This window comes from Vigna unguiculata, chromosome 3 (genome assembly GCF_037176805.1).
Source record: "Vigna unguiculata cultivar grain cowpea cultivar isolate G323 ecotype 2 chromosome 3, ASM3717680v1, whole genome shotgun sequence".
NCBI lineage: Eukaryota > Viridiplantae > Streptophyta > Magnoliopsida > Fabales > Fabaceae > Vigna > Vigna unguiculata.
This window is the reverse complement of record NC_140794.1, coordinates 656,952-681,016: the sequence shown is the minus strand read 5'-3', so window position 1 is coordinate 681,016 and position 24,065 is coordinate 656,952. Positions and strand designations below refer to the sequence as shown.

Sequence of the window (24,065 nt, the reverse complement as noted above, 5' to 3'; positions counted from 1 at the left end):
TACACAATAATTATGGAATTTATATTTATATCATTAATACGCGTGAAGCTTAGGGGAATATGTTAGGTATGTATTTTTTTTATTATGATAATTAAAAATTATATATTATAATCACTATTAAAATAAAAAGTATTATTAAAAAATATATACAAGTTGTGGAAAAATTAATATAAAAACCATTTATAAAAGTAAATATTTTTATTAAATTATATACGATTATAATAATAATAAAACATTTAAATATATTTACTACTTATTGTGAATAGTATTTTCATTAATCACCAGACAAATTCTTGGATCTCATAAATTTTGTTTTATATAATATTGATTGATGATTGATAATGTTGTATTTATATTCTCATATTTATATTATTATAAAATTTTATATTTTTACACAAAGTTATACAAAGTTATAATATTATATTAAATTAAATATTTTACAAAAAAATATTTAATATATAAATTATATAGAATTATTATAGATGATATAAAATCATGGTATATAAATATAAAAGAGTTGAATATGTTTTTGTCCTTAAGTTTCAGTAAAAATTGAAATTAGTTTTAAATTTTAGTCAAATTTAGTTCATCAACTTTAGGAATGTGTGAATTTAATCATTATAACTAATTTTTATTAAGGTTATTTGACATTTCAAATGTGTTTCATAATAGCATTTGAGTTGTTTACAGCGTTTGATACATTTTCATTTCAATGTTAGCTAAGAGACTATCATAAACCCATTTGAAATGTCAAATAAAATTAACAAAATTTGGTAAAAAAAAAACTAAATCCACGTATCTTTGAAGTTAAGGAATTAAATTGGGTTAAAAGTTTCGAAGGTAGACTAATTCCAATTTTCACTGATGATTAAAAGACCAAAAATATATTTAACCCAATATAAAATTATATATGTTATAAAATTGTATGAAATTTTAAATTTTTATAACTTAAACAATTTGTATGCGATCACTTTTGGAAGGTTATGTTGTGATGAATATTAGATTGTTAATGTTTTTTTAAGAGTTGTAAAACAAACAAAGTATCTTATGTTTGATTGTAAACAACATAATTTGTACAATTTCAAATAATTAAATTTGAAGGCAATATTTTAAATTAAATTTTGGGTTAAATATTTTTGTGACCCCTTATTTTTTAATGAAAATTAAAATTAATCTATTTTTAAAATTGTAGACTAATTTAGTTCTCATCTTTATAAACGTGTAAATTTAGTCATTTTAATCTTATTTTATTAAATTTATTTGACGTTTTAAATATATTTTTAAGTTAATATTGAAGCAAAAATGGGTCAAATGATATAGACAACTCAATTACTACCATGCATGTGAACATCTAATAAACTTAACAAAATTTTATTAAAAAAGATTAAATCTATATATTTTTAAAGTCAGATAACTAAATTGAATTAAATTTTGAAAGACGACTGATTATAATTTTTATTAAGCAAATAAAGTCATATTTAACCCTTAAATTTTTAAATATTTATATCTTTCTTTTAAATTTTTAAATATTTATATCTTTCTTGATTTACCGAAGAATTCACCATCCTGTTTGGACCAACATAATTGGTCTAAAGTTTATAAAGGAAAAAAATATTGAACGCAATCATGCTGTCCAAAAGACTCGAGATTACTTTTTTAGAGTGAGAAGATTAATAACTTGAGAGCTCTTATTCTTCTAAACCTCTAAATATTTTGCTTATCATCCTGTGAATTTTTTGCACCATTTATTCTCTCTCTTTAAGAGCTTTTGTATTTTGGTTAAAAGTTTGCTTTATTCTCTAAAATAATGTTTAAGTGATTTCAATAAACTAAATTGAAGATTTAACAGACTAAAATGTTCTCGCTTGCAAACTTAATTTGTTAAAGAATATTCTTGTGGACAATTTTTTGTAATCAACTAAAATGATTTAATATTTGAAGAGAAAAACATATAGAAAACTATCTAGAAGACAATAAAAAAGGATTATGATACATTGAAAGCAGAGAACGAGAACAAAAAATCCAAAACAAAAAAAAAATAGTTTACATAAAAAAAAGAATGCTTAGCGAGTTAACAATAACAACCAAACGCTTTTATAAGTCACCACTCAAATGAAACAAGTGCCTCATAGTGAACAAACCAAGACCAACAAGTATTTTCTGGTTTTACATCTCCATCCTAATACAATGATATGATTTGATATGATAGTGAATTAGCAATGACATAAGCTGGGAATACAAGGCTCCTATTGTTGGGAATAGTCCAAGTGTGAGTCAAAAAGTCCCACATTGGATAGAAAAGACAAAGTTAAACACTATATAAGAATAAAGACCCATAACAACATTGTCTTAAGGTTTTGGTGTAAAAGTGGTGTCTAAGATCTTATATGTGTAAGACTAATGTCATATAACCATATGGAACCACAATCTCTCAATGACCATGTCATAACCATGCCCATATCTATAATCATAACCATATATGAAAAAATATAACCTATCACCTATTACCCTTTCAAATGCAGTAGCTCCTCGGGATTTCATATGGCCTTCTGTGCAAATGCAAGCCAAATATGCTAAACAAGTTAATGAAATCGATATATGAAGAGTTTCAGAGGACAACAGAGCAACGAAACTTGTGTCGAAACAGAAACATCAAACTATATCCAACAACAACTAAAACATCATGTTGAATGAACCCACCCGTAAAACGCCATTGAAATGAGAAATTCATAATAAAATTTTAACGTTTTGAAACCTGAAATTAAGAAGTATTGGTGATAAACAAGACACTCAATTGCGGAAGACCAATTACCAGAATAACAAGAAACTAGCGGGCCTCCTCCTTCCTATCTTCTCTTGAAGACTGTGCAACATTGCTTCCGCCGCTATAAAGAGGGCATAGGCCGCATTCTTTTATTGTAACGAACTGATTTTAACACTCTCAGTTGAATGAACCCAATTTATGTCGATATAGAAACATCAAACAATATACACCAATAACTTAGAAATCTTGTTGAATGAACCCACCCCTAAAATCCATTGAAAATTTAAATAAAACAAAAAGAAAGGTTAAAAATGAAAAATTCATAATAAAATTTCAACGTTTTGAAACTCGTAATTTAGAAGTATTGGTGATAAGCCAATTCAGACAATCACCAAGGAAAGACCAATTACCAGAAGAACAAGAAACTAGCCGATTAGGTAGCTTTCGGACTTCCTCTTCCTATCTTCCTTTTTTTCCCTGGAAGACTGCAACATTGCTTCCGCTTCTATAAAGAGGGCATATTCCGCATTCTTTTATTGTCACAACTGATTTGAACTCTCCCACAACTGACTTGTAATTTGGCCACCGAAAGTCAAACTCGTACGGACTGATCTCAAAACTCAAGCTGCGAGCACGATGGAGCCAAAGATGTGCCCATAGGGAATTCAAGTTAAATTTCCACATGAATGTGTGATCTTGATCAAGGAGTCTGTCTCTATAATTCCATTCGAAATAGTTGTGTAACACATCATTATTTGGAATTACCCGTGTGACATCATCATCAGATCTAAATTTTAGGTTGTAACCAAAAGAACCGCGTCTACCTTCAATGTCATTGGTATTTAACACTCCAAAAACCACACACAAAGCAAAACCAATGAGCTTACCATCGCTGCAGAAACTTAAATCTTCATTTATAGTCACTGAACGTCCCTCGCTGCGAAAAGGGAACCAATGAGGAACTGCACTCCCTGGAAAACAGAAGCACACAGACATACATGCCTCGTCGGTCATCCTAAGCCTTGCATCCTCTTCAATGTTAGCACGAGCACCTGAATGCAGTTGTTGAGCATTGGTGAAATGAAATCCGAAGAAACCCTCTTTGGAGTTTGAGAGGTTTCGAACAAGAGAATTTGACATCACTCTTCTAATGGATGGGCAATCTAATGCCACGAGTTGTTTTAGAAACGGTGGAATGTGTTAGATGCATTCAAGCTTTTTGCAATCGCTTAAATCAAGCGATTCCAAGCTTGAAAGATGAGCCATGCTCTCAGGAAGATTCACGATTTCGGTCTCACTCAGTGACAGTTCCATTAATGAAGTCAACCGACCTATGTGAGTTGGGAGTTCTGTTAATTAGGCACACCCCGAACAATCAAGTTTACGGAGATCGAAGAGATTAACAATGGAGTCTGGAAGTGACTCGAGATCGGTGCATTTGTTGAGCTGCAGGGATCGAAGCTTCACCAAATTGCCAAATGAAGAAGGCAGTTCTTTGATAAGCGTTTCAGATAAGTTAATGTGAGCAAAAGTTTGTGTTGGCTCTGTGATCTCTGGGAAGGTCGTCAGCCTTAAGCAGCCACACAAATCAAGTTTCTTCAACTTCAATTTAAAAATACTGCTTGGAAAAGTTTGCAGTGATTCACAGTAGGCAAGGTCTAACTTGCATAGTCTGGTGAGGCTTCCAATGAAAGATGGAATAATCTCAAGATTCGAGCAACTTCGCAAACTCAGTTCTTGAAGCCCTACCAAACGCCATAAGGATGAAGGTAGTGCCTGTATGGCTGTGTTGTCTAAGACGAGAACAGCTAAATCTTCCATCGTTTCCTCAATCTCGGGGAAAGTTTCCAATTTTGAGCAACCACCTAGATAAAGATGCTTTAGGAATTTCATCTCAGAAAGGTCAAATGGAAGTATTGTAAGGGAAGAACAGTTTGAGAGATCTATTAAACAGAGATTCTTGAGACTTCGAAAGTTTAAGGGCACACCTCCTGTGAGTTGTATCGGCCTTTCGTCATATACGTAGATATTATCATTAGTCACTTCTTCTTCCTGATATCTTACAAAAATAATTGAGAAAATTTCACTGGGAGGGGATTTTCTTGTGGAAGAGTCATCACATAGATAAGACACATTCGATTGTAAGTCTGTATCAAATTCAGGCAGAGCATCCCTAATAGAGGATCTTGGGAAAGGTCCAAGTTGATACTTAGGTTTCTGAGGAGGGGATATTGGGAAAACTCCACGAGCGAAACTTGAGAAAGTTCCAAGTTGGTACTCCGGTCTCTTGGGATGGGATATTGGGAAATCTCTAGGTTTGCGTAACTGTAGTTTCGAAAGAGGGAAACTTGAGGAATTTCCACGTTGAGGGAATCCGTGTTGACTGCTTGAAAACATTTCAAGCTTGCCACACTCGGGAAGAAGAATCAGTCCTGGTGATCTCGATAGAATGTTGTTGGGAACAGTTACACTCTTCAGATCATTACATCTATCTAAACGTAAACAACTGAGCTTGCTCAGTAATATCGAAGAGTGAACTTCAATCAACTTTGGACAATAACTGAGAATTATTTCTTCAATATTTGGTGAGAGAGAAAGGTCTGGTATTCTGGTCAGGTTGAGAGAACAACTCAGGTTGAGCCTTCTCAAGTTTGGTAAATTCTGCCACAAAAAGCAAATGAATCGGTTAACAAAGAGAAGTTAAAATAAAGTTTTCAGCCAATTTTAGCTATTTTTCTTCGATAAACTTAGTTAAATTATCTATTGAGTTTTTATTTTACATAAATACCAATTTTAAAGAAAATTACGGTGGCTATAAATTGGATAGTTATTATAAAAATTCACAAAATTTAACATATTTTTTGTTCCCTACCTAAAATGACATCATAATAATTTGAACTTAAACTTAAAATGATATTAATTTATAATAGATGACAATGAAGAAATACTTTATATTATGCATGTATCAACTATTTATCTTTATTTATCTTCTCACATCTCTCTCCTTCTTTCTCATAAAAATATACTGTAAAAGTCTAAATGAGAATGACATGTTACTAACATTGTTTACATACAATATATATTACGTATTCTAAGATGGTATCATAGAATAAATTGAAGTATTAAATATAGTACTCATTACGAAAGAAAAGATATTCTACGCATCAAATGATATGATCACAACAATTAAAGAATGGAGTAGTGAGAAGTTGAAAAACCTGATCTCCTTCCCAAAGTTGTTCAAGATGGCAGCATGGCATTTCGAGTCTCACTAAATTTTGTGGGCAAAATTTCGGTGGCAAAGATTTTTGTTGGAAACCAACCCAATAAAGAATCTTTAAAGTGTCTGGCAGACTTCCTAGAGATGATTCAAGAAACACATTTGAATGCGAAGACCAAGAATAAGAATAAAGCATAAGCATCCTAAGATTGTTCATCATTTTGAAAGCTTTTGCATGTACTTTAACTTCTTTCATTTCGTCTACATCTTGTAATATACATTGTATTGCATCTGACCCCTGAAAGTATCAATGCAATTAGAAAAAAAAAAAACGAAACATAAATGTTGTTATCAATTTATCATAACAATAAATCCATGTGACTCTTTCAATTGAGTAACAATAGAACATACCTTGTTATTTCTTAAAATCTCATGAATTTCGTCAGCCTTGAACAATCGGCTGTGTTTTGCAGGATGCTGAGGACACTCTTTACGAACAATCTCTTGACCCATTTCTTGTATTAGATTGTGCATCACAATTCTACCATCCAAGATAGATATTAGGCACCTATCTTTGAGAATATTCATTCCAATCAAAGAAGAGAAACCACAATCATCTAGTATTTCTACTACCATACTCTCGTTGTGTCCTCTGTAGAAGCAAGCTATGTCAAGAAATATATTCTTCTGCTCCTCGTCAAGCCCATCATAACTTAATTTTAGTACATTAAAAATTTTAAGATCTTGGCACTTTTTCAACTTTTGCAATTGACTTTCCCATGCTTCTCTTTTTCTGCCATAAAGCAATGAGCCCAAAAGTCGGAGAACTAACGGAATTCCTTTTGCATATCTCAACACCTTTATTGATAGGTCCATGTAAGTACTTTCGTCTGAAGAATTTTGTTTAAAAGCATGTAAATTAAAAAGTTTTAGAGAATCATAAAAATTCAACTTCTTAAGTTCGTAGATATCATCAGCTCCAGCATTCTTAAGCACTTGTCTGTCTCTACTTGTCATAATGATTCTACTACCCTGCCCAAAGCTATCACGTACTCTCATTACTGCGTTAAGTACACCACAATCGATCATATCATCAAGAATGAGAAGGACCTTTGTCCGTTTGAGCCTTTTATTCAAAAATGATAAATGAGGGGATGGTGTTTCCTTTAGAAGCTCAGACTGATATTTTGTTATGATACTACTTGTTCCATCTCTTTCTATTTTTTCTTGAACGTCTAAAACAAGGCTGCGGGAATCAAAGTGCACTGCCAATGTGTGATATAATTGCTCAGAAATTGTACTTTTTCCTATTCCTCCCATGCCACAAATTCCTATGACCCGAATATCCGGTGACTTAAGATGCAACAAGGACCGAATTCCTTCAATATGTTTTTCAATGCCGATAATTCCTTGATCGTAACGGATGTCATAACGATTCAATTTTCTCAAAATATCTTCCACAATCCCTTCAACAAGTGTTTTTTCTAGCCTGGGGAGATGATATAGACAAGTATTCAATCACAAAAACTAAACTAAACTAAAAGAAAGTTCAGAGTCAAGAAGAGTGAACATCATTGAATAAATTCATCTATGGATTCAAGTTTTAAGTTCTAGATAAAAATAAATAAATTAAAAAGTCCAACGTAATTGTACGCGTTTTCTTCTCATGTTAGTTTGGTTGGTTTATATATTGCAAATCAAGGTCACAATAAATTCTACACTAACTATTAGTGACTTTTTATACTATCTCGTTTGTCTAATCCAATCTAGTTTTGATCTGAACTAATCCACTAAAAAACTATTTTCTAAAATCTAGATTTGAGTTTGGACTCATATTTCTTAATCTTTCAAAGCAGATTTTCTGTTTTACTTTTATGGATTTTAAACTTTGGATAGTCTAAACTTATTATTTGGATCAGACTAGAATCCACTCAAATCTGAACCACATCATTTAACAACCAAATTGTTGCAGTTGTGTTGATTTTTTCATGAATTATGCCTATGTAAACTCCTGAAATTATGTTCAAGAAAAAACATCTACGTGTCTGTTCCAGGGATATGCCATGGATTTTGCTGTGTTAATTTAAGTTCACTTTTTTCATATACCAATTATTAAAAATTAGGACTTAATAGGCATGCATTGTCAATGTAAAAATTTACACTGTCAACTAATAAAAAAATCATGTTTTGTATTATTTTTAAAGTAGTTATTCTAGAAGTGTAAAAATCTTTCACTATTAGAGCATATACTTTTTATTTTTAATTTTGTTGGTATAATATTCATAGTTGGAATTGATTTTTGAGATTCTTTATTTAGGTATAATCTTTGCATCTTTTACTTTACTTGAATTAAGTGACTCTAAAAATAACAATTTGCTTCAGTTGAAATTTAAGTAATGGTATGACATGAGAATTTTCAGTAAAAATATGGTTTTAGAAACGGATTTGGATTTAAAACTCTATCCAAATATTTGAATCTAGATTTAGAATTTAATCTAAATATGTGGATTTGGATTTTAGGAAAATTCAAACTGGTTTTACAACCAAAGTAGATCTATATCTAAAATCTGATCCAATTTTCTGGATTTGAATTAAATTTAGATTGGATTTTCAAAAATCTGATCCATAATCACCCTTAGAGAGCATATCCATGAACGACTACGGGAAATGGAAAAAAAAAAAAAAAGACTTAGATCTATGGTTAGATCAACACAACTTTAGTAAATGAAAAGAGATCCTGCATAAGTGCTTGTAACAAAATATAATGACCTGATAACGTTTGAATCCCAGCCGGAGAGTCCAGCAGCTTCTGTTAGAGCATCCTTCCATCCTTGCACTTTCTCCATCTCCTCCTTAAACTGCACTTCATGCTCTTCGAATGCTTCTTTGTATCTCTCTTCCTGCTTCCTCACAGTTGATGGATCCACCTTGTAGAAAACTGGTATCACATCCCTTCCGTATCTCTTCTTGCAATCCAATATCTTAGTGAGTTCATTCAAGCACCACGTCGAAGATGCATAGTTTTGGGAGAAAACCAGGACATAGATCTTTGATTCTTCTATTGCAGTTTCCAGTGCAGGCGAAATTTCTTCGCCCCTGAGCAGTCTGTAATCAATGTATGCTTCAACGTGCTTCCTCTCCAGCTCTCCATTAAGGTGACTAATGAAGTTGTCACGCGTGTCTTCTCCTCTGAAGTTGAGAAACACATCGTACCTGGTTAGAGAAGTAGACACGGCGAATGATGAAGAACTTCCTGACATTGGAATCAATTTTCTCTCCTTTCTCTGCAACTCTCAAGCTCTTGGATTCTAAGAATTTGTATACAATCAATTAGAAACGAAAATACATATTTGTACCATTGTTGCTCTGACACATAATAAAAAGCACACCAACTTTTGGAGAAGCTATTCAATTTCCTCAAAATATCTGTGGGAGCTGCTTGTTCTGGTCAGCCACCTAGTCAACATAAAATTAAGCATTAACTAAGATATTGAGTCAATTAAGGCTCAACAATTTACAGAATTATTATGGACTCTAAATTTATATCATTTAATACCCGTGGAATCTTAGGGACATATGTCCCAATGTTACAGTATCGGGTTTTGTTCTTTTTTTTTTAAAATTTACATATTATAGTAATCATTAAAAAAAAAGTGTAATTAAAAATTACGTTTTTAATAAAAATTACTATTAAAAATTACAGAATATAATAATTATTAAATAAAATACTATTAAAAACTACATATTATAATCATTATTAAAATAAAAAATATTATTAGAAATTATATAAAAGTTGTAGAGAAGATTAATATAAAAAATAGTTATAAGACTAAATATTTTTATTAAATTTTATACTATTATACATCATCATTACAATAACAATAATGATAATTATTATTATTCACTTTCACAAATATTCAAACTATGTCATCTTTTTCAAATTAGCATCTTTAAGTGGTTATTAACCACTACACTAACTTAACTAAATTCATACTAAATTTTATCATATTGGTACGGTGTAAGATAAAATAAGACTCTTTATAAATTGGTAATTTTTTAAAATTATTAAGTAAATTAAACTTTCTCCTTGTAAAACATAAGTAAAATTAAAAAAAAAAAATCTCCAGCAGACAAGGGTATTTATTTACCACTTTTATATGATTTATTTTCTCACAAAGAAATTTAATTGAGATTCTATTTTTAAATCACAGTTTCTTAAAAGAATAATACATTTCAATAGCTTTATTATTAAATATTTTGTAGCGTGCCAAAAAGATCTTTTATATATATATAAAATATGCGAGAATGGTTTTATGCTTTCAGGAATCAGAAAATTACAAAGCCTCTTCAAGACTAATGAAATTCCACGAATAAGGAAAGAGATAATTTAACTTTGAAATCAATAAGATACTTATAAGTTCAAGTAAACTGTCTTCGACTTTACTGTCAAAGTACAAATATAAAGAATTAACCATGCCTGCAGCTTTTATAAGTCACCACTCAAATGAAATAAGGTGCCTCAAAGCGAATAAAAGATCAACAACAAATAACTTCTCATCGTCACTCTTCCACGTTAGCCAAGTAAAAAAAAATGATTTTACAGCTCCATGTAACAACAACATGGTATATGAAAAGGTTAGAAAAAGTTTTTTCAATGTTTACATTCTCCATTGAGGAGCTGCAAAAGTGCAGAAAAAATAAGGAGAGAGAAAACTGGCTGGAAGGCAATAAAGAAAGGATTCTGATAAATTGAATTTGAAAGTAGAGAAATGAGAACAAAAAGATCCAAAACTGAAAAGTAAAAATCGTTTAAGAAAAAAAATTATTAGCGAGCTAACAATAACAACCAAACGCTTGAGCGAAAACACAGATGGCTCAGCGCTATGTATCAGAAAAAACAGAAAACTGAGGTTTGTCACCATGCACAAACCTAATTCAATGATATGATATTCAATTAGTATTATTAATTGGGATAAACAGGTACCATGTCGTAAAACTGAGAATACGAGTCTCCGTAATGGAGAAAAGTATCAAAAGGATTTACCATTTACCTTTTCAAAATGCAGTAGCTCCTCAGGATTTCATAATGCCTTCACTGCAAATGCAAGCCAAATATATGCTAAAGAAGTTAAACAAACAGATATACGAAGAGTTTCAAGATAATGCAACTATGGGACAATAAAGAATCAAACTTGTGTGGACACAGAAACATCAACCTATATATCCAACAATAATTTAGCAATCTTGTTGAATGTCCCACCCGTAAAACGCCAATGAAAATTTAAATAAAACAAAACAAATTAAAAATGAGAAATTATAATAAAATTTTAACGTTTTGAAACATGTAATTAAGGTGATAAACCAGTTTAGACACTCACCAAGGAAAGACTAATTAGCAGAAGAGCAAGAGACTAGCTGACTAGGTAGCTTTCGGCCTTCTGCCTCTTCCTATATGTCCTTGAAGACTGTGAAACATTACTTCCGTTGCTATAAAGAGGACAAATGCCGCATTCTTTTATCGTGAGAACTGATTTGAACTCTCCCACAACTGATTCGTAATCTGGTTGCTCAAAGTCATAATCATTCCGACTGATCTCAAAAGTGAAGCTGCGAGCATCACAGAGCCTAAGCCTCATGCCACTCCTCCTTAGGGACTCCAACTTAAATTTCCACATGAATGTGCGATCTTTATCAACGACTTTGTCTTCATAATTCCATTCGAAATAGTTCTTTAACACATCGTTATTTGGAATAATCTGCGTGCCATCATCATCAGATTCAAATTTTAGGTTGTAACCAAAAGAACCACGTCTACCTTCAATATCATTGGTATCTAACACTCCAAAAACCACACACAAAGCGAAACCAATGAGCCTGTCATCGCTGCAGAAACTTAAATCCTCATTTATAGTCACTGAAGCTCCCTCGCTGCGAAAAGGGAACCAATTAGGAACTTCACTCCCTGGAAAACAGAAGCACGCAGACTTATAGGCATCGTCTGTCATCATAAGCCTTGCATCCTCCTCAATGTTAGCACGAGCACCTGAATCCAGTTGTTGAGCATTGGTCAAGTAAAATTTGAAGACACTCTCTTTGGAATTTGAGATGTTTCGAGCAAGAGAATTTGACATCACTTGTCTAATGGATGGGCAATCCAATGCCACCAGTTGTTTTAGAAATGGTGGAATCTGTGGGATGCATTCAAGATTTTTGCAGCCAGTTAAATCAAGTGATTTCAAGCTCGAAAGATGAACAATGCTCTTGGGAAGGTTCACGATTCCGGTCACACTCAGTGACAGTTCCATTAATGACGACAGAAGACCAATGTGTGTTGGGATTTCTGTTAATTTGGCACACCCCGAACAATCAAGTTTACAGAGATGTTTTAGATTAACAATGGAGTTTGGAAGTGACTCGAGATTAGTGCACCGGTTGAGTTGCAGGGATCGAAGATTAGCCAAATTGCCAAATGAGGAAGGGAGTTCTTTAACAGCCGTATTTGTTAAGTTAATGTGAGCAAAAGTTTGTGCCGACTCCGTGATCTCTGGGAAGGTCCTGAACTTAAAGCAACAACACAAATCAAGTTTCCTCAACTTCAATTTGAAAATGGTGCTTGGAAAAGTTTGAAGTGAATCACAGTAGGAAAGGTCTAACTTGCATAGTCTGGTGAGGCTTCCAATGGAAGATGGAATAATCTCAAGATTCCTGCACGTGCACAAACTCAGTTCTTGAAGCCCTACCAAACGCCACAAGGACGAAGGTAGTGCCTGTATGGCTGTTCTGTCTAAGATGAGCACCGTTAGATCTTCCATCGTGTCCTGAATCTCGGGGAAATTTTCCAATTTTGAGCAACGACGGAGACAAAGTTGCCTTAGAAATTTCATCTCAGAAAGGTTAAATGGAAAGATTTTAAGGGAAGAACAGCCTGAGAGATCTAAGCAACAGAGCTTCTTGAGACTTTGAAAGTCTAAGGGCACACCTTCTGTGAGTTTCCTCGACACTCCATCGCATTGTAAGCATATGTCATTATTAGCCACTTCTTCTTCCTTATATCTGTCAAAAGTAATTGAGAAAATTTCACTGTGATGGAGTCTTGAGCGAAGTGCCTTACCATACAAAGCACAATTGCATCTTAGACGGCTTGATGATAATGACGGTAAATCGCATAATTGAGTTTCAACTGTTTTAAAAATTTCAAGCTCGTGACAATGGGAAAGAAGAATCAATCCTGGTGATGTGGATAGAATATTGCTGGGAACAGTTACACACTTCAGATCATAACAATTATCTAAACATAAACAAGTGAGCCTGCTGAGTAATTTGGAAGAATGAACATTAATCAACTTCTCACAGCTACTGAGAATTATTTCTTCAATATTTGGTGACAGAGAAAGGTCTGGTATTCTAGTGAGTTTCAGAGAACCACTCAGGTTGAGCCTTTTCAACTTCGGTAAATACTGGCACAAAAGGTAAATGAATCAGGTAACAAAGAAAAACTAAAATAAAGTATTAAGCCAATTTTATATATGATTTTACAAGATTTTAAAATTATAATTAACATCTTACTTTTCTTGGTGAAATATTGATTATGGGATGATGTCACTTAAGCATCAAAAATACTTTAGACTATATTTATACATAAATAATTTTGAGAACTTAGAGTATCGATATGTTATATTATGTATATGTTTTTAGTAATGTATGGATTTATAATTATCTTTAGAAACATGCTAAGTATGATTCTTACGACATATGAATAAAGAAATATCAAAATGAATAATGGAGAAGGCATCAAGGAATTGCCAATGAAAACATGTTTAAAAGTGTAAAACACAAAGAACATAGATAACTTGAAAAACCTGATCTCCTTCCCATAGTTGTTCCAGATGGCTGCCTATCATTTCGAGTCTCACTAGATTTTGGGGACAAAAGTTCGGTGGCAAAGATCTTTGAGGGAAACCGGTCCAATAAAGAATCTTTAAAGTCTCTGGCAGAATTATGAGAGATGATTCACGAAACACATTTGATTCATTTCTAAACCTAGAATAATAGAGCATAAGCATCCTAAGATTCTTAATCATTTCGAAACATTGTGCATGTACTTCAACTTCTTCCATTTTTCTCATATCTGCTACTATACTCTGTAGTGCTTCGGACCCCTGAAAGTAAATCAATGTAATTAGAAAAAGAAAAAACAAAACTGAATATGAAATGTTGCATTGCAAGATGTTTAATAACAACTCATCAATTTATCGTAAAGAAATACCTTGTTATTTCTTAAAACCTCACTAATCTCCTCAACCTTCAACAATCGACTACGTTTACCAGGATGCTGAGGACACTCTTTGCGAACAATCTCTTGACCCATTTCTTGTATTAGATCATGCATCACAATTCTACCATCCAAGACAGATATTAGGCACCTATCTTTGAGAACATCCATTTCAATCTTAGAAGAGAAACCACAGTCATCTAGTGTTTCTGCTACCACAGTCTCCTCATGTCCTCTATAAAAGCAAGCTATGTCAAGAAATATATTCTTCTGCTCCTCATCAAGCTCATCATAACTCAATTTTAATACATTGAAAATTTTAAGATCCTGACACCTTTCCAACTTTTGCAACTGACTTTCCCATGCTTCTCTTGGTTTGTCATAAAGCAATGAGCCCAAAATCTGAAGAGCTAACGGAATCCCTTTTGCATATCTCAACACCTTTACTGACAAGTCCATGTAAGTGATTTCTCGTAAAGAATTTTGTTTAAAAGCATGTAAACTAAAAAGTTTTAGAGAATCATGAAAATTCAACCCCTTAAGTTCGTAGACATCATCAGCTCCAACATTTTTAAGCACTTGTTTGTTTCTACCGGTCATAATGATTCTACTGCCCTGCCCAAAACTATCACACCCTCGTAGTAATTTTTCAAGTTGAGCTGAATCAGTAACATCATCAAGAATGAGGAGAACCCTTGTCCGTTTAAGCCTTTCCTTGTAGTATAATAAAAGAGGGGATGGTGCTTCATTTAGAAGCTCAGACATATATTTTATTCTGATACTGTCTATTCCATCTCTTTGTAGTTTTTCTTGAACGTCTAAAACAAGGCTTCTGGAATCAAAGTGCACCGCCAATGTGTGATATATTTGCTCAGAGATTGTAGTTTTTCCTATTCCTCCCATGCCACAAATTCCTATAATCCGAAGATACGGTGACTCAAGATGCAACAAACACCGAATTGCTTCAATATGTTTTTCAATGCCGATGATTCCTTGATCATAACTAATGGAACAACGATTGATCAGTTTTCTCAAAATATCTTTCACAATTTCTTCAACAAGTGTATATTCTGGCCTGGAAATGATTTAGAAAATAAAGTATTGGTTTCATGCAAAAACTAAAGTAAAGAAAAATTCAGGGTCAATGATTATCTGAGAAGTGGTTGTAAGAAATATAATGACCTGGTGACTTTTGAATCCCAGCCTGAGAGTCCAGCAGCTTCGGTTAGAGCATCCTTCCATCCTTGCACTTTCTCCATGTCCTCCTTAAACCGATGTTCATGCTCTTCGAATGCTTCTTTGTATCTCTCTTTCTGCTTCCTAATAGTTGATGGATCCACCTTGTAGAAAACGGGTATCACATATCTTCCATATCTCTTCTTGCAGTCCAGTATCTTAGTGAGCTCATTCAAACACCAAGTGGAAGATGCATAGTTTTCAGAGAAAATAATGACATAAATCTTTGATTCTTCTATGGCAGTTTCCAGTGCAGGTGAAATTTCTTCGCCCCTCTGTAGTCTGTAATCAATGTATGTTTCAATGTTCTTCCTCTTCAGCGCTGCATAAAGGTGACTAATGAAGTTGTCACGCGTGTCTTCCCCTCTGAAGCTCAGAAACACATCATGCCTAGTGGGAGAGGTGGACACAGCGAATGATGAAGAACTCTCTGCCATTGGAATCAACTTTTTCTCCTTCTCTGCAACTCTTAGGCCCTCTTTGTATATAATGAATGTGAAACGAAAATATATATTCTACCATTTCTACCACATAATGAAAAGCAACTCAACTTTTGGAAAAGCCATTCAGTTTTCTCAAAATATCTGTTGGAGTTGTGTTCTGGCCAGACACCAGTCAATCGAATATAAATAAAGCATGAGTCTTCCACTACAACAACTAGGCAAAAGAAAAACATTGATATAAGTATTATTAAATTTTATATTCTTATAAGTATAAAAAGATTTAAGAATAGTTATTATTTATTTTAAATAGTTTTTCATTAAAAATAAAATTAATAAAATAGATTGTAGTAAAATCAGTTAAGTCACCACTCAAATGAAACAAGTGCCTCAAAGTGAACAAACCAAGATCAATAACAAGCAGTGGCATAAAATGGAAATACGAGGCTCCTATTACCCTTTGGAATGCAAGAAGAAGTTAATGAAACCGATGTATGAAGAGTTTCAAGAATATGTAACTGTGCAACAGAGCAACCCAACTTATGTCGATACAGAAACATCAAACAATATACAACAATAACTTAGAATGACTTGACAGAAATAGTTCTCTAACACATCATTATTTGGAATTATCTGTGTGTCATCATTATCAGATTTCAAATCTTAGGTTGTAACTAAAAGAACCATATCTGCCTTCAATATCATTAGTAGTGTCTGTATGGCTGTGTGGTCGAAGAACTGAGTTTGCTGAATAATCTCGAAGAGTGAACTTCAATCAACTTTGGACAATCACAGAGAAGTATTTCTTCTATATTTGGTGACATAGAAAGGTTATGTATTCCAGTAAATTTTCAAGAACAGCTCAAGTTTAGCCTTTTCGACCTCGGTAAACTGTCACAAAAAGTAAAAGAATCAGATAATAAAGAAAAACTAAACTAAAGTAAGTATTAAGCAATTTTATCTATTTTTCTTGGTAAACTCTTACTTACAGTATTTATTTACTTTATTTTACATAAATACCACTGTTATAAAGATCACACTGTAAACTAACCAAATTATGTTACTACAAAAATTCACAAAATTTAACATATTTTGTTCTCTACCTAAATTTACATCCTAATAATTTCAACCTAAACTTATTATGTAATGATAAAACTTATGATAGTAATTTATAATAGGGTTAAATATGTTTTTATCCTTAACTTACACTAAAAATTAGAATTAGCTCCTCTTCGAATTTTTGATCCAATTTAGTCTTTCAACTTTTAAATACGATGAATTTAGTTTAGTCTTTTTAATCAATCTTTGTTAACTTTATTTGAAGTTTCAAAGTATTTGACTTAATATTGACACGAAAATGTGTAAAACGATGTAAATAAGTCAAATATTATCATTATATGTGTTTGAAACTTCAAACAAAACTTATCGAAATTTGGTTAAGAAAATTAAATCCATACATTTTGCTTATCATTATGTAAATTTTGTGCACCATTTATTCTCTTTTAAGAGCTTTCATATTTTGGTTAAAAATTTGCTCTATTCTCTAAAATAATGTTAAAGTGATTTCAATAAACTAAAATGAAGATTTTACAGACTTGCTTGCAAACTTAATTTGTTCACTCAAATTCTAGTTGACAACTTTTTGTAATCAACTAAAATTATTTAATATTTATAAAAAAATAAGTTCTAATGTACTTCTCAAAGATATTTGAATAAAAAATAATCAAAAAATAATCAGGACCAAATTAACTATAATATTTTGCTTATCATTCTATAAAACTCAATCTAAAAGCTTGAACCACCTTCCATCCTTTGTCAGTAACAATACCTCGGTCTCACTTTGGAAAGATCAAATGCCTCACCATCACTTGCATGGAAGTCTTCTATAGAGGCCATCGGCATCCCTAAATTCTAAAATGCAAAAAGATTAGGAAGAGGAAAAACCCTAAATTCTAAAATCAAGAAAGAAAACATAATGGTGAAGCAGTAAAAGAAACTTGCGAGAGAGGAAAGGAAGAGAGTTAAAACCTTTGAGGATCCCACAAGTTGCCGGGTATTTTTCTTCTCAGTCAGATCGCCACCTGTTACAAAGAATATTTATATAAATAAACAAATATAATATATATATATATATATATTTATTGATTTGAGAATGATTATTTTATAACAAATACGATACTTTTGTTTGTTTTATACGTACGTAAATAATTATTTTAATTAATATATTATTAAATTAAATATTATTAAAATATAAAATATTTAATTATATTATGTTAAAAAGTTTATTTAATTTTAAATAAAAAATAGTGTACGTCTAATGAATTTTAAATTAATAATAATAGTAATTTTTATTATAAAAAATAAATAAAATTATTATTTAAAAAATACATAAAAATCACATAATTTAGTTTTGTCATAAAATATTTTCCATAACGATGTAACTATTTTTAATAAATTAATAATTGACATATATTAATTATGCAAAAATTATAAATTATAATTTATAATTAAAATCATTATAAATTGAGTATTTTAGAAATAAATTAAGAAGCTTTGTATAAAAATAATACTAAACTTAAATTTTGAAGATTACAAATTTTTGTTATTTATAGATATGATCTATTTTCACATACAAAGTTTATCAAAATTTTATAATTTTATGATTAAAATTACAAAGATAAATAAATAAACTTCAAGTATGCATAACGATTGAAATAGTAAATAATAATATGCACATAAATGTGCATAGTGAATAATACTAATATAATTATTACTGATAATTATAATAATAATATGGATATTACTATTCTTATTAATACTAGTATTAATTTAAATAATACTATTATTACTAGTTTTAATATTAATTCAAATAATAATTATAATTACAATACTAATATTTATTATAATATTATTATTAATATAAATAAATCTAATAATATAAATAACAATACTGTTAATAATAATAATAAAAATTAATAGTAATAACGATACCGATGATTTTATTATTATTATTTTTACTAATAATATTAATAACACTAAAAGTAATATATAATAATAATATTATTATTATGCACATAAATGTACATCATAAATAAAAATAAACAAAATTATTATAAGATTATATATTTTTCTTCTTTTTTTTTTCTTTTTTTTTTCTTTACTTTTTTCATTTTTTCTTTCTATGCAAAGTGCCCCCTTTCTTTTCTCTCTTCTGGTTATTTTTCATTTTCCATTGTTTCACATTTTTTTTCCATTCTCATTTCTTTCTTCTCTTTTTAAAAAAAAAAATCGTCAACACCACCCGTGTATAAACATATTTATGAAACTCTAAACCCAAATTTATCATAAAACCTCTTTCAAAAATATTTCAAAGCTCCATTAATCTCTAAGGTTAAGATATATCATGATTTTTTGGTTAAAGGCGTGCAATAAGTTATATAATCAAAGAAAATGGTCAAATAGGCTCAAGTGTAACAAAGGAATAGATTTAGGGTAAGGCAATTTGGCCAGAAACTTATAAAGAAAGAAGACCTGAATCATTTCAATATTGCATGTGACACAAAGTGCATAAAAAAGAGTCAGAACAAAACTTAGAGTAACTAGCATGATGAGTGTAATCACACAAGAAACAAAATGCATGGAGAAAATGGTTCGTCCACAAAACAAGACTCAACTTATAAGTTCAAATATTTCAAAACTTTAATTTTTCACAAATCATTTCACCAAACAAAAAATGCACAAATGAGTCATATAAGTTTATAAAACCAATGCGCCAAAAGTAATTTAACTTTCACCATTCATACACATATATAATCAAAGAAAACAGTGAAAGTTTTCTGTTGAGAATCATTAGGATTCCTAGAAAATGAAAAACAACAAAAGCAAAGAAGAAATAATACAAAATTCAGAAATCTAATTATGTCAAAAATTTCATATCTACCGTGTCAAACTTATCAGACAATCTATTAGTTGGTTATGATATGTATGAAATTTTGGTAGAAAATCTTTACAGTTAAACCTCTTTGTTTCATCTTTGGTTTATGTTTGTACTTAAATTTTTTTGAATAAGTGTATAAATATATTATATAAGTATGTGGATTTATATGTTTATGTTATTAATTATGAACTTTTTATTTAATAGTCACGATGAGACGCGAAAGAAGTTGTTATTTCACATGTTACTTTATTTAAGATTTTTTTTTCATATATAATATTAATTGATTGATAAATATATTAGGATTTTTTTTGTCGGTCCTTAAAACATGTCACTAGGTTCAGTAAGAAAAATGTTATCCAGATGGTGGTTTCTAAAACAAAATACTTTTTTATTTCTTTATTTTATTTTTTAAAGGATGAATGGTCAATATAAATTTAGGTTAATCTAACTAAATCAACAAAGATAGTGTCTCTAATAAGATGTTTGTAAGAATAACAAGAATAACACTACTATTAATACCAATATATTAACATTAATATGTTTCTGACTAATTTTGATTTTCTCTTGTGTATTCATAAATTAATATATTATAATTATCCTCAATGATGTAGTTGTCGACAGGTCATTTCTCTAACATTTAAAATAACTTTTTTAGATTTTATATAAATTACACTTTTCATTTAAATATATATAAAGTGTTTTGATCGACAAATTAAACTTTGCTTCCAAATTAAACAATACTTTTTTTTTATCGACAAATTGAACAGTACTTACTTCAGTGCTTTCTTATTACTCATCCCTCAGCCGTCAAATAACAACATACATCTTCTCACCCTAAAACCTCACCCACACCCACGCAAACTCTGTTATGGCTTCACTCTCCGTTTCGCGCCACAGCCACCTCTTATCGGGCCTCCTTCCGGCCCGGTCCAAGCCCACCTCGGGGCCTACCAGGGTCAGAATGTCCCTCCGCGATGACGGTCCCTCCATCGCCGTCGTCGGCGTTACTGGCGCAGTCGGCCAGGAGTTCCTCTCTGTCCTCTCCGACCGCGACTTCCCCTACCGCTCCATCAAAATGTTGGCATCCCAGCGTTCCGCCGGCCGCTGCATCACCTTTGAGGACAGGGACTACGTCGTGGAGGAGCTCACGGCGGATAGTTTCGACGGCGTCGACATCGCACTGTTCAGCGCTGGTGGGTCCATCAGCAAGAAGTTTGGTCCTGCTGCGGTGGACCGGGGGACAGTGGTTGTGGACAATAGCTCAGCCTTTCGGATGGACGAGAAGGTGCCGCTGGTTATCCCCGAAGTGAACCCCGAAGCGATGCAGCACATCAAAGCTGGAACTGGAAAAGGCGCTCTCATTGCGAACCCTAATTGCTCTACCATTATTTGCTTGATGGCTGCCACGCCTCTTCATCGACGAGCTAAGGTCAAACTTTGCCTTTTCAATCTACTCTTATATTATACATTAGAATATTCTTCAACTTGTTTTATAAATTAGATTACTCTGATGAGCGAGAGTGAGGCACACACCTTGTTTATTAGTTAGAATATTCTTCAATTTCAATAATTTCTTGAAATGATATTGTTGGTTGTTAAAAGTGATCGTTTGATTAAAAATGTTAAATGTTTATTTATTATGATTTTATTTATTATGATTTTTGAACATGTGCTAGAAATTTAGAAAGAATACTAGGTTTATATAAATGCAGATTTATATGTTTTTAGTGATCATGTGCTTTGTCTTGGGATGTTTTTCTGCTTGAATACTACAGGTGTTACGAATGGTTGTCAGTACCTATCAGGCTGCCAGTGGTGCTGGTGCTGCTGCAATGGAAGAGCTCGAGCTGCAAACTCGTGAGGTTTGGATTAAGCTTTGTCTGTATAGTTTGTTACCTTGGTTTGAGCTTTTTCTACCATTGGGATGTGTGAAGAAGAAAGTGGTTTTATTTATATGGTATCTAATCGTGATTTTCTTTTGGCTTTTTTGATTGAAAGGTGTTGGAAGGAAAACCACCCACTTGTAAAATATTTAATCGACAGGTTAGCACAACTCTGATATGCCTTTCTTGTGATTGATGCTTCCGAATTATTTCCTGATGGAGTTGTTGTTTTGCAGTATGCTTTTAACTTATTCTCGCATAATGCATCTGTTCTTTCAAATGGATACAACGAAGAAGAAATGAAAATGGTTAAGGAGACAAGGAAAATCTGGGTAAGCTGAAACTGAATATTTTTTTAAATTGTTTATGAGGATTTTTTATTTTTATTTCGCATCATGTAACACTTCCTTGTATTGTTCTTACTCTTTTGCAGAATGACAAGGAAGTTAAAGTAACTGCTACATGCATACGAGTTCCTGTCATGCGTGCTCATGCCGAGAGTGTGAATCTTCAATTTGAAAATCCACTTGATGAGGTACTTCATGCTGTTCTTTGCGAAACTCTTATGACTTGTTTACGAGTATTGTATCCCAGATCCATTAAATGTATTGGAATAAAGCTCCATAATCCCCCTTCCCCCACCCCGCTGCCTAAAAAAATGTATAAAAAATGATTCAGCAGGGCTAAAATGTTATCTTTATTAAATATAGGATTATCATTTATCAATATCACATATGTATAGGATAATATATGCAAAATCAGGATTAAATGGAAGATAGGAAAGCGTATAACCCAACTTCCTATAAAGCTCTCATATTATTTGTTGTCTTGAAGCGTCTAATTTTTGTTTGTCTTTGGGTTTACAATGGATAGATTATTCCATTAGTGACAAACTGCATGTGGGCTTTCTGATGCTGGATAAAGAAAAATATCATGTTAAGCATTATTATGTTCTTACATCACAAAAATCATTTACTAGAGATGATAATCCTTTCTGTAGTCATTAACTTGATTATAATGTGTTGACTTTTGCATTTTGTTATATCTGGAGGATCTTGTTTCTGTTGGGGAAAATTGAAATCCACATTGAATTGAGAGATGAAACTTCTCCAAAAGTCAATCTTTCATGTATGAGTTCATTTGTTTTTTAATTCCTTCAGAACACTGCAAGAGATATTCTGAAGAATGCTCCAGGTGTAGTGGTCATTGATGATCGTGAGTCCAATCATTTTCCCACTCCATTGGAAGTGTCGAATAAGGATGATGTTGCTGTTGGTAGGATTCGCCAGGACCTGTCTCAAGATGGGAATCAAGGGTAAATCTCTTCCATGGCAATTATCAATTTTCAAATGGCACTGTTCTTTCTCACGAGCATTTTACATAAGTGGTGCATATATACACACAGGTTGGACATTTTTGTATGTGGGGATCAAATTCGCAAAGGAGCTGCACTTAACGCGATCCAGATTGCTGAGATGTTGCTTTGAGTTCTACGTCGTCAAGGATGTGGTACTTAAAGATAATGCTTCTTTAGAAACAGTTTTGTATCTGGTAGTTTTATGAGGTTTATTAGTTTCTTTTGAGATTTAACTAGTCCAAGGATATTTTCAACAATGTGGGAGTGGGAGTACTTTAGCTGGAAACAATTTTTCGAAGGTCTTAGCTGGAAACAACCATAGATTATGACAAAGGAGAATCATCTAATGTTTTGATCTTTTGAATAAAGAATTTGATGACCAGTTTTATTTTGTCTTTATTTCTCACTTAGAAAAACACCCACTACCTGCCTCCTAATCAAAATATGCAATTCCAGAACTCTTCTATTTAATTAGCTAAGTTAGGCACCCATTTAAGTAAATCAACTAGAGTTGTTTTGGTGACAACTTCAACATAGATGCAGTAAGTTAAAAAAAGTAAAAATAACAATAATAAAATTATTTTTTCTATAAATTAAACTTATTTGTAAAAGTTAATAAATGTTTGTGATTATGTACAAACTGGTTTTATTATAATTTTCTTAAAAATGTTTGTGATTATGTATCGGTAATGACATAAATGCAAATAAAATGTTAAATTTCATTTGTTATATTATCATGTGAATTCATCCAAAAAGAAAATGCCTACATTGGCTTAATTCGTAATCACTTTGGTGGTAAATTGTCTATGACACTAAATTAGTTTAAAACCACCATATAGAATATAATTTAAAAAATGTTTAAATACAAAACTCCTTTGAATATATTTCTAACTCACTTAACATAAATATAAAATTGAACAGTTTCAGTGGTGAAATAATAAAGAATAATATTAGTT

The 24,065-nt window shown here is 31.8% G+C and overlaps 2 protein-coding genes and 1 pseudogene across 5 annotated transcripts; 1 reads left to right on the top strand and 2 right to left on the bottom strand.

Moving 5' to 3' along the window:
• Positions 1 to 2,029: 2,029 nt before the first annotated feature.
• LOC114178832 (disease resistance protein RML1A-like) lies at positions 2,030 to 9,348 on the bottom strand (annotated as a pseudogene). The gene is made up of 6 exons (XR_014993659.1): positions 8,754 to 9,348; positions 6,396 to 7,473; positions 5,983 to 6,282; positions 2,813 to 5,425; positions 2,502 to 2,546; positions 2,030 to 2,246 (listed from the first exon to the last, which is right to left on the bottom strand). The product of XR_014993659.1 is annotated as a disease resistance protein RML1A-like (transcript).
• LOC114178833 (disease resistance protein RML1A-like) lies at positions 9,344 to 18,024 on the bottom strand. 3 transcript variants are annotated; one of them, XM_085671013.1, is made up of 8 exons: positions 17,961 to 18,024; positions 17,761 to 17,843; positions 15,439 to 16,823; positions 14,251 to 15,331; positions 13,844 to 14,143; positions 11,363 to 13,441; positions 11,036 to 11,079; positions 9,344 to 9,440 (listed from the first exon to the last, which is right to left on the bottom strand). In XM_085671013.1, exons 3-6 carry the CDS (start codon positions 15,927 to 15,929, stop codon positions 11,396 to 11,398), a joined length of 3,918 nt encoding a protein of 1,305 aa, XP_085527139.1. In that variant the 5' UTR covers positions 15,930 to 16,823; positions 17,761 to 17,843; positions 17,961 to 18,024; the 3' UTR covers positions 9,344 to 9,440; positions 11,036 to 11,079; positions 11,363 to 11,395. The 3 variants fall into 3 exon arrangements, with proteins under 3 accessions (XP_085527139.1, XP_085527140.1, XP_027920747.1); XM_085671014.1 differs by having other exon boundaries at positions 17,761 to 17,836; positions 17,961 to 18,011; XM_028064946.2 differs by lacking the exon at positions 17,961 to 18,024 and having other exon boundaries at positions 17,761 to 17,947.
• A 2,640-nt stretch (positions 18,025 to 20,664) lies between these two features.
• Positions 20,665 to 23,508, top strand: LOC114175836 (semialdehyde dehydrogenase family protein). Its single transcript, XM_028060656.2, has 7 exons — positions 20,665 to 21,298; positions 21,645 to 21,731; positions 21,868 to 21,912; positions 21,989 to 22,084; positions 22,186 to 22,287; positions 22,913 to 23,067; positions 23,158 to 23,508. The coding sequence occupies exons 1-7, from the start codon at positions 20,738 to 20,740 to the stop codon at positions 23,237 to 23,239; spliced, it is 1,128 nt and encodes a 375-aa protein (XP_027916457.1). The 5' UTR covers positions 20,665 to 20,737; the 3' UTR covers positions 23,240 to 23,508.
• Positions 23,509 to 24,065: the final 557 nt, after the last annotated feature.

What these genes read in the sequence shown, in the direction of transcription:
- LOC114178833 (XM_085671013.1), bottom strand. Translation starts at nt 15,929, where the DNA reads ATGGCAGAGAGTTCTTCATCATTCGCTGTGTCCACCTCTCCCACTAGG. An exon ending in AGGTTTTAAGAAATAACAAG is followed by an intron (nt 14,144 to 14,250) that starts GTATTTCTTTAC and finishes ATTTACTTTCAG; the next exon opens with GGGTCCGAAGCACTACAGAG. An exon ending in AACTATGGGAAGGAGATCAG is followed by an intron (nt 13,442 to 13,843) that starts GTTTTTCAAGTT and finishes CTTTTGTGCCAG; the next exon opens with TATTTACCGAAGTTGAAAAG.
- LOC114175836 (XM_028060656.2), top strand. Translation starts at nt 20,738, where the DNA reads ATGGCTTCACTCTCCGTTTCGCGCCACAGCCACCTCTTATCGGGCCTC. An exon ending in AGGAGACAAGGAAAATCTGG is followed by an intron (nt 22,085 to 22,185) that starts GTAAGCTGAAAC and finishes ACTCTTTTGCAG; the next exon opens with AATGACAAGGAAGTTAAAGT. An exon ending in TTGAAAATCCACTTGATGAG is followed by an intron (nt 22,288 to 22,912) that starts GTACTTCATGCT and finishes TAATTCCTTCAG; the next exon opens with AACACTGCAAGAGATATTCT.